The sequence below is a fragment of the Anabrus simplex genome, chromosome 3 (genome assembly GCF_040414725.1).
Source record: "Anabrus simplex isolate iqAnaSimp1 chromosome 3, ASM4041472v1, whole genome shotgun sequence".
In the NCBI taxonomy this organism is placed as follows: Eukaryota; Metazoa; Arthropoda; class Insecta; order Orthoptera; family Tettigoniidae; genus Anabrus; species Anabrus simplex.
In genome coordinates, this window is record NC_090267.1 from 442,712,263 (window position 1) to 442,729,657 (window position 17,395).

Here is a 17,395-nt window from a genome sequence, read left to right on the forward strand (position 1 = left end):
AAAGTGGCTTCTCAATTGGTGTTTATGTCCTACCTCCTGTTGAAGCTGGGAAGCAGAAACAAGCTTGTCAGGGTCTGAGAAGAGAACCCCCTGTGGGTGGGGGCAGTAGAATTACACCCATGGTATCTCCTGCCTGTCGTAAGAGGCGACTAAAAGGGGCTCCAAGGGATCTGAACTTTGGAGTGTGGGTTGGCGACCACGGGGCCCTTAGCTGAGTCCTGGCATTGCTTCCACTTACTTGTGCCTGGCTCCTCACTTTCATCTATCCTATCTGACCTTCCTTGGTCAACTCTTGTTCTTTTCCGACCCCGACGCTATTAGGTTTGCGAGGGCTAGGGAGTCTTTCATTTTCACGCCCTTCGTGGCCCTTGTCTTCCTTTGGCCGATATCTTCATTTTTCGAAGTGTCGGATCCCTTCCATTTTTCCGTCTGATTAGTGTTATATAGAGGCTGGTTGCCTAGTTGTACTTCCTCTTAAAACAATAATCACCACCACCACCATCTGAGAAGAGAAAGATGGAGAACAGGGATTGATGAGGAGAGAGCCTGCTTTGTCTCTTTGTGTTTTCATTTTTTCTTTGTCTCTTTCTATTACACCTTCTTCCCTCACTGACCTGTCATTGTGTTCTTCCTATTAGGACCTATGTGTTTCTTTTCATGTTCATGTCTGTACATGGCTTGATTGTTCCTTTCCAGTACTTAAAGAAAAGGAGAGAGAGCAGCAACTTGTGATGTAAGCACACATGAAAAGAGTGAACGTAAAACAAACTAGAGTGCAAAAGTTTCGGCTGCAGCGTTCACCAGTGGAAGGCAGAATAAGAATGGTGGTGACTATTATTGACAACTAGACACTGCATTGTTGTGAGGTAAACGAAGGGGGAGACAGAAGAGATGTGAGAATGGAAAGAAAGGGGCAGTTATTGTTTATTAAGGCCGGGTGTTTCTCTAGATCCGAGCATACTTGAACAATTTTGGAATCAAAGAACAAGAGGATAGGAAGAAGGGGTTAGTAAGTATGAAACAGGCCAATGACCTAGATGTTAGGCCCCTTTAAACAACAAGCAGCAGTAAGTGTGGAACAATTAGTGAATATGGTTTGATGGAGCCGGTTGTAAATGGGTACAGAAAGATCCATGTTATGGATTTTGCGGGTACTACAGTGGCCACATATTTGTTCAGCTATAGTGTTAGTAGGTAAGCCAGTGTAAAAAACTGAGCATAGTCTGCATTACACCTAGTAGATGATGGTATATGAAGTGCTTTCATGACGACCTTGTTCAAGAAAAGACTTGGTGGTGGTGCTACTTGTGAAAGTGGTGCTGGGTGTACGTAAATGGCAGGTCTTGCAGTACAGTAGAACCTCAATAATTCGAAATTGGTTAATTCAAAATCTCGCCTAATTCGAAGCAGCTCTCATTCTCAGAAACATGAGGTACGGATCTGCATGTTATTTAAATTGTTTAATTCGAAATGCGGATAATTCATAATTCGAAGAACAATGTCGGTCGTGATGCAAGGGTGTAATGGACTAGTATAACTTGGAAACAATTCTCTAAACCCATGGGTAAATAGTGAAAATATCGAGCTCAATAATTATTATTACTTGTGAGGTGTGGCTGTATACACTGGTATTTTGATTTATGAAGTTGTTTACGTGGATTATTATTATCTACGTAGTTATGTGCAACAGGTTGTCAGTACAGACTTTATTTGGTATAAATCGTGGTCGTATCATTCATTATTTGTGTGTTGTATGATCTGTGTTATGTAACAGAACATCTGAGTTTATGTTACGATACTTCTGCTGTATGTTTATTAATACAACTTTATTTTATGTAAGAACATGTAAGTAATAGTATATGATTTATTATTACCTGTAAATATGATGTATAAATCCGACGTAATGTTGTGCAACACAGGATGAGAGTCTAGAACAACGCACCTTTGTCATGATATCACTCAAGTTTTACAGAATGTTCTATTCATTTGCATTTACGTTATTGGAGACTCGAGAAGATACAAGAAAGCATGTTGTATCTTACTTTTCTGGAAGCCTGGCCAGGCAAGGTATATAAAGGACAGTCTTGGGTTGTCAATTTGAGTTTGTATGTGAACTCATGTTGTGATTTTGCCTTTGAAGTGGTTATGTTGTGTGTTCCGTAGTTGGTTGACATGCTAATGTGGCAGTCGATTGAGTTCAAGATGGTGGTTCATTTGATGTGCAAATATTAATGTGTGTATAATTTGTAAATAAAACAGTGTACACAGTTGACAGCATCTTGTGTGTGCGTCTTTGTTTATGCGATAGTCCCATTACCAAAATTCAGACTTTTAATTCAAAACTGCCTTTACATTAAAAAAAGAATAGTATTTTGCAGAGTAATTTAAATTCAAAATTTTTCTGCGTCGTGAAATACGCGTCTACCGGATCGTGCAGGGGTAGCTTCCTGTACTTTCACTTACTTCTGCGTGTCGAGAGTGTACTTTATATTTGTTAAGTTCGAGTGAAATCTTAATTGTTTTGTATTCTACATTTTAAGGAACGCCTAATATTCCGTAGCAGGCAATGTGCAGAGGAGCAGAATTCGCGAACACTGGCAATGCCGACAGGTGGTGAAAAAGCGTGGCTCATATAATCACTTTGTACACACCGGGCAATATTGTCAATGCCATTGAAACTGCATTGTTTATTTTAATGCCAAGCCCAAGCGGACTTATCGTTTTAAAGGAGAGAAGTGCCAGCCGGGAAATCGTATAAGAGTAGGAGTCACTGTAATGTGTTGCAATGCACACGGAAGCGAGAGACTTCCTTCCCTCGTCATAGGAAAGTTTGAAAAGCTACGATGTTTTAAGGGCATCAGGCACTATCCATGCAGGTACAAGGCATCTAAAACTGCGAACAGTACAGTAATCTAAAAAAAAAAGCATTTGCACAGGAGAGCCAGCATAATTTGTCTTCGTCTTTGAATCGTGTTATGTTTACCATTGTTTTATCCAAGTGTATTATTTTAATAATGTAAATGCACCTTGTTGGATACATGTCAGAAATAGTGTTTGCCATGGCATTTGAAAGATTTAAACTGGGAATCAAGGTGATTGCATTCATTAATGGGTCTTACTTTGTGACGCGGCATTTCTGAATCATGAGAGAAGTGCCATGGGTAGAAATCGTATAAGTAGTACTGTGTTGTAATGCAAACAGAAGTGAGATACTTCCTCCCCTCATCACAGGAAAGTTTGATAAGCCACGATGTTTGAAGGGCATCATGTACTTTCTGTGCAAGTACAAGGGATCTGAAATGCATGCAGTACAGTAATCCAATGTATAAACCACTTGCACAGGGGAGCCAGTATAGATTTCTCCTCGTCTTTGAATCATGTTTTTGTTTGTTTCTTTGTTTTTTCCATTGCGTGAGATTATGTTTGTCACTGACTTATCCAAGTGTATTATTTGAATACTGTAAATGCACCTTGTTGGATATATTTTGTAACTAGATTTTCTATGGCATTTGAAAGCTTTAAATTGTGAATCAAGGTTAATTGCATGCAGTAACGGGTCTTAGAATATTTTGTGACGGTGGAAGGGCTGGCATTTCTGAATTACGAGTTGGCAGTTCATTCAAAATCACAGAATTCGAAGTCCAATTTTTGCATCCCAACGACTTTGAATTAACGAGGTTTTATTGTAGTTGTGTTCACAGGGAAAAGAGCAGAAAGGGATAAAGTTTGATGTGGTTCATAGTGAGTGAGAAGTTTTTTTGGTGGGGACATAGTTTATAGCTTGGGAAATCTGGCTGATACCCTTCCATGAGATCGATAGGTTCCTCTGCTAACCATTTAATATTCTCACATTTAAAGCAACTCATTGCAGGCCCTTTTCTTTTGATGATTGATTTACTATTATTCTCCGGACCACCTTTTGAGCAGACTAAAGCGGAAGTGGGTATATGGACTAGGGTACGGCGCGGGCGACAGGGGCAGCACCTACAATGTTGTCACATGGTAGGTGAGGGGGCGAGGGGGCGCACTACTCAGCGCGAGTTTTGGCATTGGTGCCGTTAATGCGGAGCTGCCATACTTACTTACTCAGTGGATGTCTTGAATACGTGGGTGCAGTTCCAATCATAGTCCGGTTAAAACAGCAGTGAGAGAACTTTATGTGTGCTTTGCTTTTACAAAAAGAGTGCAGGTGCATATTGTGTGCTAATTCATAATTCTTGTAGTCTGCTCAGCTGTGAGCTCGCATCCGGGAGATAGTGGGTTCGAACCCCACTGTTGGCAGCCCTGTAGATGGTTTTCCGTGGTTTCCCATTTCACACCAGGCAAATGCTGGGGCTGTACCTTCACTAAGGCCACGGCCGCTTCCTTCCCATTCCCAGGCCTTTCCTATCCCATCATTGCCATAAGACCTATCTGTGTCGGTGCGACATAAAACAAATAGCAAAAAAATTCTTGTAGTCTCTTGTACGTCTGTAGGTTTCTTCTTACTCGTTATTGGATATTATTGTGTAATGGATCCCAACAAAATTTCACTAGACTGTTATCAGTTGAAGAAGAAACGCAATATTTTTACATCTGGCAAGAGAAACATGATCTGTTTATAAGCATTTCTGAGCGAAAACTATTGACGGCGGTATTACTACTGTTCATGAAGCAGCGAGACAGACAGCAGAGGCAGTGTGAGCTTCATATACAACCGTGCTTAAGGTAAAAGCCGATTATAAAACCGGAAAAGGGTTGGAGACATCTAGAAAGCATAGAGGAACAGAAAGGAAAGTAACTCATCCTCAAAAGTATGATTCCTATACTCGAGCGGCAATAAGGAGAAAAATCCACATCTTATACAGGGAGAACGATCTACTGACATTAAATAAAGTGGTATCAATTGTTAATGAGGACAAGGATCTTCAAAAGTTCTCTAAAACAACCATGCGGAGGCTACTTTTAGATATGGAGTTTAAGTATATATAGCAAAGGAGAGAATCATTGTTAATTGACAGGGAAGACATTGTTGCTTGGCGTCATAGGTATTTATGCAGTATTCGCGAAGTAAGGGCCAAGGGAAAAGCCGTAGTGTATATAGATGAGACATGGGTAAATGCTTGCCACACCAAGTCCAGGGTTTGGGTTGATACATCTATTAAGACAGCCATGCAGGCATGGAGGGAGGGCCTCACCACAGGTAGCAAGGCATCCTCGGACAAAGGGAGGCGTGTACTGCTGATTCATGCAAGGACTGAATGTGGGTTCGTTGAGGGAGCAAAACTTATATTCGTGGGCAAGAAGACAGGCGACTATCGTGGGGAGATGGACGACGAGTGATACGAGGAATATTTCATGAAGCAACTATTACCGATCACACCACCTAATTCAGTTATTTGTCCTATATAATGCTTCATATCACTCAGTAAAAATCGAGCATGTGCCCACAAAGAGTGCCATGAAACCTGTTATTCAGGCTTGGTTGACAGAGAAAAATATTACTTGGGAACCCTCCATGAATAAACTTGAACTTGTGGAAATAATAAAATTCATGCAAAGTATGATGCCAACTATCACATTAACAATCTGGCAGCAGCTGCAGGTCATGAGGTGTTACGTCTCCTTCCATAATGATAATAATAATATGTAATAATATTTTTATAAAAATATATTTGAAGAAAATAATTTATTGAAATTGTGCTAGACAAAGCAGAGGTGGGACAGATTTTTGTCTGGATCCCCAACTTCCCCCATCAGTTTCAAGTTAATTCCAGAATGAGTACATAATCATCACTTCTCTCGCTTATTCATCAATCGGTCGTGAGTAGCGTGACAGACCTCTCCGGCAGGCTCATTTCATGTACTTGTAATGGATTACTTTGAATGGAATCAGGCCATATATTTAGATAATAATAGTGAATGATAAATGATACAATAATGTTATATATATATTAATAATAATAATATGGCGTAGGTACGTGGCGCACCCATCGCCCAGTGGGAAACCATTGCAATCAGCCACCCGAGTACTGGCGGGAAAACCGAAGCGTTGGGTATGGAGGAAATGCCATCCCTAGTTGAACATCAGGCTCTTTCCAAGGCTTACAACCTTGGCAGTAACTTGGTCGATGTACAATACCATCGACACCAAACTACAAGTTTTTAACTGTAAAGCATGCAAGAAAATTCAACTGGAGATAGTACCCCAGGTGGTAACCAATCCACTGTCACCTTGAGTGATGCATGCAAGCCTTCGGATTCTGGGGAGCCTGCACCGACATGCTTGGATGTGTTGGAGACTCCTAGAAACATGATCAGCCACAAACACCGAAAACTTCTTTGCAACCTTCAATGCCATCTCCCTCTTGAAGGTTAGTAAACTCAAACTACTCACAGACATTCTCTCTCATGAAATCATAATCGCAATAATTCAAGAAACAAGGTTTAGTGATGAACATGCCTTTGAGTCACAAGGTTATAGAATCTTCAAAGGGAAAATCGGCAAATGTGTGATGAAAACTGTTCCACACCTTGGCACAGGATTTATTGTCAGCAAGAAGATTCTAGACTTGGTCATCGACTTCAGCTCTCCAAACAGCCGAGTATTGATGCTTAGCTTTCGAAGTACGAACAAAGTCTACATGCTTGTGAATGTACATGCGCCAATCAATCAGGGAAACAAGAAAGACCCAGATTGAACAGATAAATTCTGGGAGGAGCTGGAAGATTTCATCTCAAAAATTTCCGATTAACACGTGATCATTTTGCTTGGAGACTTCAATGCTCAAATTGCCAAAGAAAGGAAATTCCAAAACATTGTTGGAAACTACTCAGCCCATGAATGAACCAATCGGAATGGAGAAAGACTTATAGAACTCTGTAAGGCTTTCAATCTAGTTCTAAAATCGACAGCATTCAAACATCTGCCAAGGAAGCAAAAGACTTGGACATCCCCAAATCCTAACCTGGGTGAGTTTCAAATTGATCATGTTGCCATTGCACGGAAAGCAACACGAGAGATTCAAAATATGAAAGTCCTGAGAAGCGCTAACCTTGATTCGGACCACTATCTCTCCAAGATCAAAATCAAGATTCTTCCAAGAAACAACAGAAGAGTCTGGACAAAAAAAACCACTAGATTTGACACTGAAAAGCTGAAAACTGACAGTTCGCTCATAAACTTGAGTCCTTGGATCCAGAGAATTAGGATCAACTGAAAAACGCCATTGTTAAAACGGCTGAGGAGGCAGTCTTACTAACAAAACCAAAGAAACACCCATGGTGGACTCAGGAATGTGATGAAGCAATAGCACAAAGACAACTCGCCTGGCAAAGATGGAACTCGCAGAAGTATCAAGATAGGTATGAGAATTTCCTGGCAGCAAGAAAATATGCAGCAAAGGTCATCCGTGGGGTAAAGCGCTCATTTGACAAGAACCAACTGACACAGATCGAACAGGATTTCAATAAGAACAACACCAGGGATTTCTATAGAACGTTCAAAAACAACCTCACAAAATACACCCCTCCAAGTCTCATTTCAGAGACCACAAAGGTAAACTTGCCTACAACGACAAGGACAACTGTCGGATCTTGGCAAAATATTTTGAGTCTCTTCTCAACTGTGAAGAACCAGAATCACAATTTGCCTTTGAAGAAACCATGTGTCCCAACCCACACTCTTCTCCACCCACAAAAGAGGAAATCAACCAGATCATCAAGTCATTAAAGAACAACAAAGCACGTGGCAAAGATGAAATAATTGCTGAATTCGGGAGGGCCGCAGGTGACAAGGCGATTGACAAACTAACAGTGATCATTCATGAGATCTGGGAAACAGAAAATTCCAAGTGACAAATAAATTCTTTGAAACCTTCAATGCCAACTCCCTCTTGAAGGTTGGTAAACTCAAACAACTTACAGACATCTTCTCTCATGAAATCATAAGAAAGGTGACAAAGCAGATGTAAACAACTACCGTGGCATCTCCCTCCTTTCGATAATGTACAAAATTATCTCGAAAGCCCTTCAGACCCGGGCAGAAGAGCAGCTCGATTCACAGTTGGATGAATATCAAGGAGGGTTTAGAAAAGGTTGATCATGCGCAGAGCAGATCATGAATCTTAAGTCTGTTCCTTCCAGTCTAAATCTCAGAAATAAGAAGTTTGTGGTTACCTTTGTAGACTTCAAAAAAAAGCCTATGATTCTATAGATCGGCATACACTCATCCAAATTCTAAAGGAGGTGGGTTTAGACAACAAAACGAAACCAGTTATCAAACAGACTATAACCAACACAACCTCTAGAGTGAAATTCAGGGGAGAGATTTCGGGCATCTTCGAAATCAAGACAGGTGTAAGGCAGGGAGATGGATTATCGCCTCTACTCTTCAACTGTGTACTGGAGAAAATAATTTGCGAATGGTGCAAAGAGATGTCCAAGGAAGAGCTCGGTGTAGGACTTCAAATAGGATACAAGAGAACTGGCCTGACGATAGATTGCCTAGCTTTTGCAGATGATCTTGTGATATTCTCTGATTCCCTACATACCGCTGCAAAACAAATGAACCTACTTAAAACCCAAGCAGCAAAGGCTGGCCTCCAGATCTCCTTTGAAAAAAACAGAGTTTGTAACAATTATCAAGCCAGCTCCTTGAGAGAACAGGGGAAAATAAAACAAGCAGAAAAGTTTAAATATTTAGGCAAGTGGATAGCACCCAACAACTCTGAAAAACTAGCAATCACATCTAGAATCAACAAGATGGAAGTGGCATACCAACTAACTAGAAATATCTACAACAAAAGATCAGTGTCCATCAAAGCCAAGCTTAGGCATTATTGTTCAGTCATTTGTCCAGAGGCCCTTTATGCAGCAGAATGCCTTGTATTGAACAAGAAGGGTTTAATTGAAAAGTTAGAAGCCAAAGAAAGAAAAATCTTGTGAAAGATCTTAGGACCAATCAGAGAAAATGGTGAGTACAGGAGCCGGCATAACAATCAACTGTACCTGCAAGTGAAAAGGATGACGGACACCATTCGGAAACGGAGGATTAATTTTTGTGGCCACATAACATGTATGAGTTTGCAGATATTGAACAACCAGATCTTATCGTACTTTGTAAATAAGAAAACCAAGGGACCCTGGTTCACCAAAGTTGAAAAATACCTTCAAGAAATAGGGATCACACATGAAGACATCCAGGAATATGTTCCTCTCCAGAAGAAAGTTTAGAGCATACCAGCGATTCCAAGAAAAGCCGAAGTTGAAAAGAGGCAAGAAGTGGACTGATGAAAGAAAGGAGGCTCACAGAAAGCGAATGCGGGAATACTGGCAAAGAATTAAAACTCAAGGATGCAAACGGTTGAAATAACGTGATCCACAGCCGGCCAAAACAGATAATAATAATAATAATAATAATAATAATAATAATAATAATAATAATAATAATAATAATAATAATTTAATGAATATAATGCTTAATGTGTATGTCAAAATAATTTGTTTGCAATGCTCTAAGCATGAAATTGTAGTTAGTGCATTAAAAATGTAATTCAGTAAATTAATTGTTTAGAGATGTAAGCTGTTAAAAGAATGTATGGGATTCTAAGACGCATACGTTAATGTATTAATTCTTTTAAAAGCACTCGAGATACAATCTGTGAACTGTGCTGTATTATAGTGCTGGAGTACAACTTTGAATCACTCGCCCGTTCATTTGAAATCCACGGCGAGTGTGGCGAGGCAATGACGTTACTTCTGCTTTAGTCTGTTCAAAAGGTGGTCCAGAGAATAGATAATCTGTAATCCAACAATTGTTCCCTGTTTATCCATTATTGGTTTGCTGGCCCTATCTTAGCTTCACCAAAGCCCCATTAGCCATCACTTTCCTTGGGTTTCCATTGAGTCATCACAATTACCCAAGTTGTTCAGGTGGGTTCGGATCCCACTGTTGGCAGCTCGGAAGATGGTTTTCCGTGGTTTCCCATTTTCACACCAGGCAAATGATGGGGCTATGCCTTAATTAAGGCCATGGCCGCTTCCTTCCAGTTGCTAGGCATTTCCTATCCCATTGTCGCCATAAGAGCTATCTAAATAAATAAATGGCGTATGGCTTATAGTGCCGGGAGTGTCCCAAGGACAAGTTCAACTCGCCAGATGCACGTCTGTTTTGATTTGATGCTCGTAGGCGACCTGCGCGTCGTGATGAAGATGAAATGATGATGAAGGCAACACATACACCCAGCCCCCGTGCCAGCGAAATTAACCAATTATGGTTAAAATTGCCGACCCTGCCGGGAATCAGACTCAGGACTCCTGTGACCAAAGGCCAGCACGCTAACCATTCATCCATGGACGTAAAGCCACTAGCAAAAAAAAATTGTTGTTGTTCAGGACAAAGTCCCCATTACATGTTACAAATCTCATGCCTGGTCCGTATTGAAATGTACATTAATTCAGCAATGTTACAAAAGGTGGATCTCAATAAACTTATGTAACATTGTTGAATTAAAGTCCCCATTTTAATTCACCCCTGTAAGCATTCCTCTGCTCCACATTGTTGCTTATCCATTGCAATGTCGTTGAGGAGGTACACTTATAGGAGACATTTATGTATATAATTGCATGGTATAGTTAGAGCCTTGTGCGGATATACAAAATAATATCTGCATCCGCTCCGCATCCGCACTTCCTTCATCTGCGTCCACGAATGGTTATCCGCATCTGCAAAACGGTTATTCTTGGATATTGTAAATATTTAATATATATTACATCCAAGGTACTGAAACGGATAGCTCCATTAACATACTACATTAGGTCTGACACCTGGCACCAGAACCCCTGCAGTCACAGATTTATGAGGGACCTTTGTTCCTTCGTTCCATTAATTGTGGGCAGGAACCATTTAGGCTTAAGTCAAATTTAGAGACTTTATGGTCTCAAGACATTTTATATGTCACTATTCTCCCATACCAATGTCGAGGGTCACCTAACCGTAAGCAAAAACAATAGTATACCTGAGTGAAAATCAATAAGTATCATTATTTAGAAATTATCAGCAAAATTATCCACACTGCCATACAGTTTGTATTCGCTGAGATACTAAATTTGTGCCGTGGATATCTGCATCCGTGCAGGGCTCTAGATATAGTGACTCATTTTCATTTATGAAGCCCTGCAGGGGAACATGTTTTTGAACGTATGCCATGCTCCACAAAACAATACCTCACACCCAGGTATATTACCAGCTAAACCTTTATTCTTTACTGTTGAAGTATACAAAAGAAAATTGATGGATTCACGTTCATTTTCAGAACACAAACAGTCCTCCATGGTGGATTTTTATCACAGTTGGAGATCTTCAGTATGGTGTATGTCCTCCATGAGCATTTATCACAGCTTGGTACCTACGTGGCATGCTTCGTATAAGTCGACGGAGGTTGTGTTGCGGTATCAGGTCCCATTCTTCAATGAAGTCTGTTCGAGGTCTTGGAGAGTCTGTGGTGGAACAGTTAAATTGAAACAAGAAATTAAGTGGTTCAACCTATTCAATACAAGTAAATAAGAAATGTAGTGTTACACTACATATACATAAGAAATGTAGTGTTACACTACATATACACTACATTTACTTGTATTGAATAGGGTGAACCACTTAATTTCTTGTTTCAATTTAATTGTGATACAGTTCAATACGGAACATTATGAAATTTTTATCTTTAAATGTGGTGGAACAGGACGCCCACAAACACTTCTGTCACGCCTATCACACACTTGCTCAATGAGATTAAGGTCGGGCTCACTACTGGCCATTCCATCTTTTCAATGTCCAGTTCTTGCAAGACAGCTCTGGTGATGCGCGCTGCATGAGCCCTGGCATTGTCGTGCATGAGTACGAATTCAGGTCTAACTGATACATGCTGTAGCAGTATCTGCTCGATGTACCCCGCAGCGGTAAGATTACCACGGACGATGACAAGATCCATACGGCCATCAATACTGATGCTACCCCACATCATCACAGAACCTTGTCTGAATCGGTTGCCTTCCTGGACAATATTTGTCATGTACTGCTCACCACAGCGTCTCCATACACGTTGACATCCATCACGCTGTATCAGGAAATCTGGACTCCTCTGTGAACAACACAGGTCTCCATTGGCGAAGTTGCCAGTTGACGTGGGTGCGGGCAATCAGAAGGCGAGCTGTGTTAAATGGGGCACTCTAACAGGATGTCTGGGTCATAAGGATACTTCTCTACTGTCTGGTCAGATACAGTGACTCCAGTGACCCCCGTGATGTCTTGCAGTTCTTTGGCAGTCGCTGAACGACGCCGCAATTCACAGATGGTCAGATATCGGTCATTCTGTGGGGTTGTCATGTGTCCATGACCTTGTCCGACCCTCCTTGTGAGCTGGCCTTTTACATTGTAGCGATTCCACAAGCATTGAATAACTGGCGGAGAGACATTGAGATCCACAGCAACACGACAAATGTCCATCTTTCCTGGATCAAAGCAACGGGCCTTGCAACTTGAATCTCGTTAAGATGTCTCATGGGATGTGCTGGTTTACGTACAACGTGCTCAAATGACCATAGTAGTCCGTGTACCTTACAATGGCACACGGATGCACCGCTATTCATTTTGTTTTGAGGGGTCAACTGACAGTTTAATGCATGACTACACCTACAGATGGAGTATAACTTTTATTTGACATACCCGGAGTAGCTAAGGTCTCAAGGTATGCTGCACGACCATTGGAACCCCATCTACCAAATTAACATTCACATACTAGACGTTACAAAACATGTTCCCCAAATTTTTTTGAACTGAGTAGCTCTTTTCATTGTAGTGACAGAAAGGTGGGCCACTGAAAATCACACTGTGAGCCTGATGGCGAATATAATTATCGGAACAATTCTGAATTTTAATTTTTTTAATTTCATATTTTCTTTCTTTTCTTTACAGTACATCTTAGAAGGGTGTACTATATAGGGATAGTTCTCTTTTGGATTAGCCATAATGTTTGTCTTTGCCATGATCAGGATGGATGTTATGAGTAATGCATATTGTATTCTATTGTATTTTCCTCTCTGTTTTATTGTATTCTTTACTGTTCTATAAAGTGTTTTTTTAATTATTTCTAGTTCCGTTTGAAGCAGTGCGGGATACAGAATTTAATATATCTGGTAGAGAGGCATGGGAAAGACCCTCATACTACCCTCCCGCTTAAAACTATTAATCAAGCTGCTGTTAATACTCAAGTTATTGATGGGTTTTCTGTCAAGTATACAGCCAATCATCGAGAGTCAATAGCATATCTGGCAACACTTACTCGTCTGTTCAATAGTATCTTCCAGGTAAGAACTTTTTATATATAAATCATTGTGTTTAGATTGATGCAATTTGGTCAAGTTACATTTCTTTCTTGCTGAAAGAAAAAGTGTGAGTGGGGAGTAGTGATGCTGATAACTTCAGGGAAGTGTTATTAGGGGCTTTGTTCAAAATATTATAAAAAAACTAAACGCACCTGTTTAAAAAAAATAAAAGGCAGCAGCTTCCATAGATAGCATACTGAAGCATGTGGTACAGCAAGTGTTGGGAAACAGACACCCTCACCAACATCATACAGAGCCAAGTAGTGAAAGCTGTGGTTGAATAACGGAAAGCCACAGTATATTTGAATATTAAAGTAACTGAAGTATAATAATAATAATAATAATTTCGTATGGCTATTTCTAGCCGAGTGCAGCCCTTGTAAGGCAGACCCTCCGATGAGGGTGGGCGGCATCTGCAATGTGTAGGTAACTGCGTGTTATTGTGGTGGAGGATAGTGTTATGTGTGGTGTGTGAGTCAGGGATGTTGGGGACAGCACAAACACCCAGCCCCCGGGCCATTGGAATTAACCAATGAAGGTTAAAATCCCCGACCCGGCCGGGAATCGAACCCAGGACCCTCTGAACCGAAGGCCAGTACGCTGACCATACTGAAGTATTGAAATGGATATAGAACTGCCCGTCTCCATAGTGTAACTGTTGGTGCTATTAGCTGCTGTCCTTGGAAGCCAGAGATTTAAGAATGGCAGGAGGGCTGGTGTGTGGTTAAAATGGCATGTGCAGCTCAACTCCATTGGAGATGTGCCTGAAAAAAGCTGCACCACCTTGGTATGAGGACACGAGCTTGCTTATTACAGAAGAACAGTTTTCGTATTTGTCCCAGTCTCCTTTTTCCAAATTCTTCCCTCTTCATACACCGACCTGGAATTGTGTTGATCCTATTGTGCGTTCCTTTTAAAGTTCCTATCTCTCTTTACATGACTTAAAATCAAATAATATGTAAGTAAATACACTCTAAGCTGTAATAGTATTGGTAGGAGTTAATGTTGTCAGGCAAAAGTGAGACATTGCCTAGAGATTTAGAATCAACTTTGAAAAACCATGAATTGAGCTGGAATGGTTATTTTGATATATTTTTGACTAGCTGATGTACCCGTGCTTTGTTATGGAATTCTACATTGTATACAGAATTCTAGTTTAGGTAGTGTACACATGTGAGCAAGATTGTATTAGATTGCATAGTTCTTAATGTTACCCTAGAAACGCGAGAGAGAAGTCACCGAACGTCTCTTCTCATATGACGACTGGGTTAGGGAATATTCATTGTAACGGTAGGCCCACTTGCCTATCATCAGTCACAATCAAGTTGGGGAGCATTATAATGGCACACACTCAATCTCCACCTGCCTTTTTACATCCTCGGAAAGACTGTCTTATTAATTTTCCCAACTGAAATGAACATAGGTCATTACAATCACGTCAGTAGGAATGATACCATTAACAAAAATGTTTTCATATGAAATATTCGATCGAATGAAAAACCACGCATTATCTCACTTTTAACAAACAGTACTACGCTTTCGAACTAACAATCCAAATTTTCAGAGCTGGAATGACCAAGCCACAGACAGCAGTGATCCGTGAACACACTTCATCTTTTTCCGGCAAGGGGTGGGTGGGTGGGGGGTCGAATAGTGGAGAGTCCCAGGGCAAAAACTATGCCGTTTTACTAATCTGTTTCCTAGGCATACCCGATGAATCGGAAAATCTCAATTCACTACACTGGTGGCGGAAAGAACTATCTGACTTGGAGGCAAATTCTTCCTCCAAGCCAGAGGAGAAAGCCCCTCTTCACTGCTAATTTGGAATGAAATGAATGTAGAATTAATAAAAGTGAAGCGAAAAGAGCTTTTAAGAAATGGCTCCTTTCAGGGATGAATTTTGAATTATTTAGTGAATTATGGTGCTATATTTTGCAATAGGCCTAAATTATAATTCTAGACCAGATCATACTACTACTACTACTACTACTACTACTACTACTACTACTACTACTACTACTACTACTACTACTACGACTACTACTACTACTACTACTACGACTACAACTAAGTAGTAGTACTGCTCATTCAAAACAGCCCGACAGAGTAGGGATTGAATAGCTGGAATAGGCTACTATGATGAACCAGTGTGTTACGTTCCAGTAGTTGCTTATTACAGAAGAACAGTTTTCATATTTGTCCCAGTCTCCTTTTTTTAAATTCTTGCCTCTTCATACACAATCATTGGTCAGATATTGGGAAGCAAAGGAATGGAATGGAATGCTAAAGAAGAAAGTTTTCTAACTCTCCAGTTATTTCCCGCCGATATTCAGTTAGGCTGTTATAGTCGGTACGCAGCAGTAATCAATCCCATCTATCAGTGTTGAGTGGCATCATAAGACAAATAATATTACAAGAAACAATGGTCAATATAATGTTATTGTTGATGAATGTTATGTGCTTTCAATATTGTAGGCCTTTTAGTTTTCTTCAGACTCTCAAATACCACTCTTATCATAGTCTGTACGGTAAAACTGAATAAAATATAAATGATCAGAAATTGTATTCTCTCTAACTTTTGTTATGCAGTACTTTTCAGTAGGACCAATAACATACTGTAGGTATTTAAAAATTAAATTTTAGGTGCCTTCCCCTAAGCTACTATTTCATCCAGGATGAATAAAATTGTTTATAGCTTGGACTGTAGTTTCTTATTCTCCGACTCTTGTACAGATTTTCATTAAATTCTGTTAACCCATTTTCTCCTGACTCGGCGTTAATATGAACTTAGCAACAAAAATAAAAATTCATGAATATCTCTGTTATAGCCAGTACGGTAAACATGTATGAGACATAAATGATCGGAAATTTAATTCTATATAACTCATGTTATGTAATATTTATCGATAGGACCACTAATAATATAAATATTTGAAAATTAAATTTCAGACCTTCCCCTTAACTACCATTTCACTCAGTTTGAATAAAATGATTTATAGCCTAGATTGTAGTGGTTCATCCTCCGACTTTACATACTGATTTTCATTTAATTATCTTCAGCCGTTTTCTCGTGATGCGTGTACTTACATACATACATACATACATACATACATACATACATACATACATACATACATACATAAGACAGACAGACAGACAGACAGACAGACAGACAGACAGACAGAAATTACAGAAAAGTAAAAAGTGCATTTCCTTGTTACTGTGGACATGACCAATACAGAAATGCCATTCTTTTCAAATTCTGAGCAATGTACAGACAAAACTCTTATTATATATATATAGATTAGTTCAGCCTCCCACTACGGTAACATATTATTATGCTATACAATTAATAATAATAATAATAATAATAATAATAATAATAATAATAATAATAATAATGATGACGATGATGAATAACATAACTGAATAACATAGAGCCTATTTCTCTTCTTTCCAGAATAAAACTATTGTTACTTGCAGCAAAAATGATTTACCACCATTTGATGTCACCCAGGATCTAATTACACTCATGACATTGGATGAGTTTAATAAAACATCAGGGAAGCTTAAGGTAAGAAAAGCTTGCACTTTCTTATTTGAATGTGCATTTATGATTATTATTAGTATTGTTTATATACCACGACTCTGAGCAGTAATACGGAAGTTCTAGAGAAAAAGGGTGACTCGCCCCCTCCCATGTATATATAAAATGTTTTAGATATATCTTAGATGAGAGATTATTTACAATATTTACATGGTTTACAAAATACTTAAATAGTACTGTGCAATATATATGTATGTATAGGCCTACTCATTTCCTTACTGCTCATTCATTCTCTCTATCGACAGTCAGCTAATCGCACATTCCTGTGCTCACATACTTCCTTTCACTCTTGACCAGTCTATCATTCACTCATTCCTTTTCTCACATACCTCCTTTCACTCTACCAATCTGTCATTCACTCATTCCTCCCCACACTCAGGCACATGCAGCAGTTCCATTAAATGACATTTTTCTTTAAATGTATTTGAA

The 17,395-nt window shown here is 39.7% G+C and overlaps 1 protein-coding gene across 2 annotated transcripts in view; it reads left to right on the plus strand.

Annotated features, from left to right (window-relative positions):
- mus81 (mus81 structure-specific endonuclease subunit) overlaps nucleotides 1-17,395 on the plus strand; it is a 181,205-nt gene that overhangs the window by 150,957 nt on the left and 12,853 nt on the right. For both annotated transcript variants that reach the window (XM_067143518.2, XM_067143519.2), the window contains exons 9-10: nucleotides 13,129-13,341; nucleotides 16,820-16,933. In XM_067143518.2, the coding sequence (XP_066999619.2) occupies nucleotides 13,129-13,341; nucleotides 16,820-16,933 (327 nt within the window). The remainder of the gene's footprint in view (nucleotides 1-13,128; nucleotides 13,342-16,819; nucleotides 16,934-17,395) is intronic.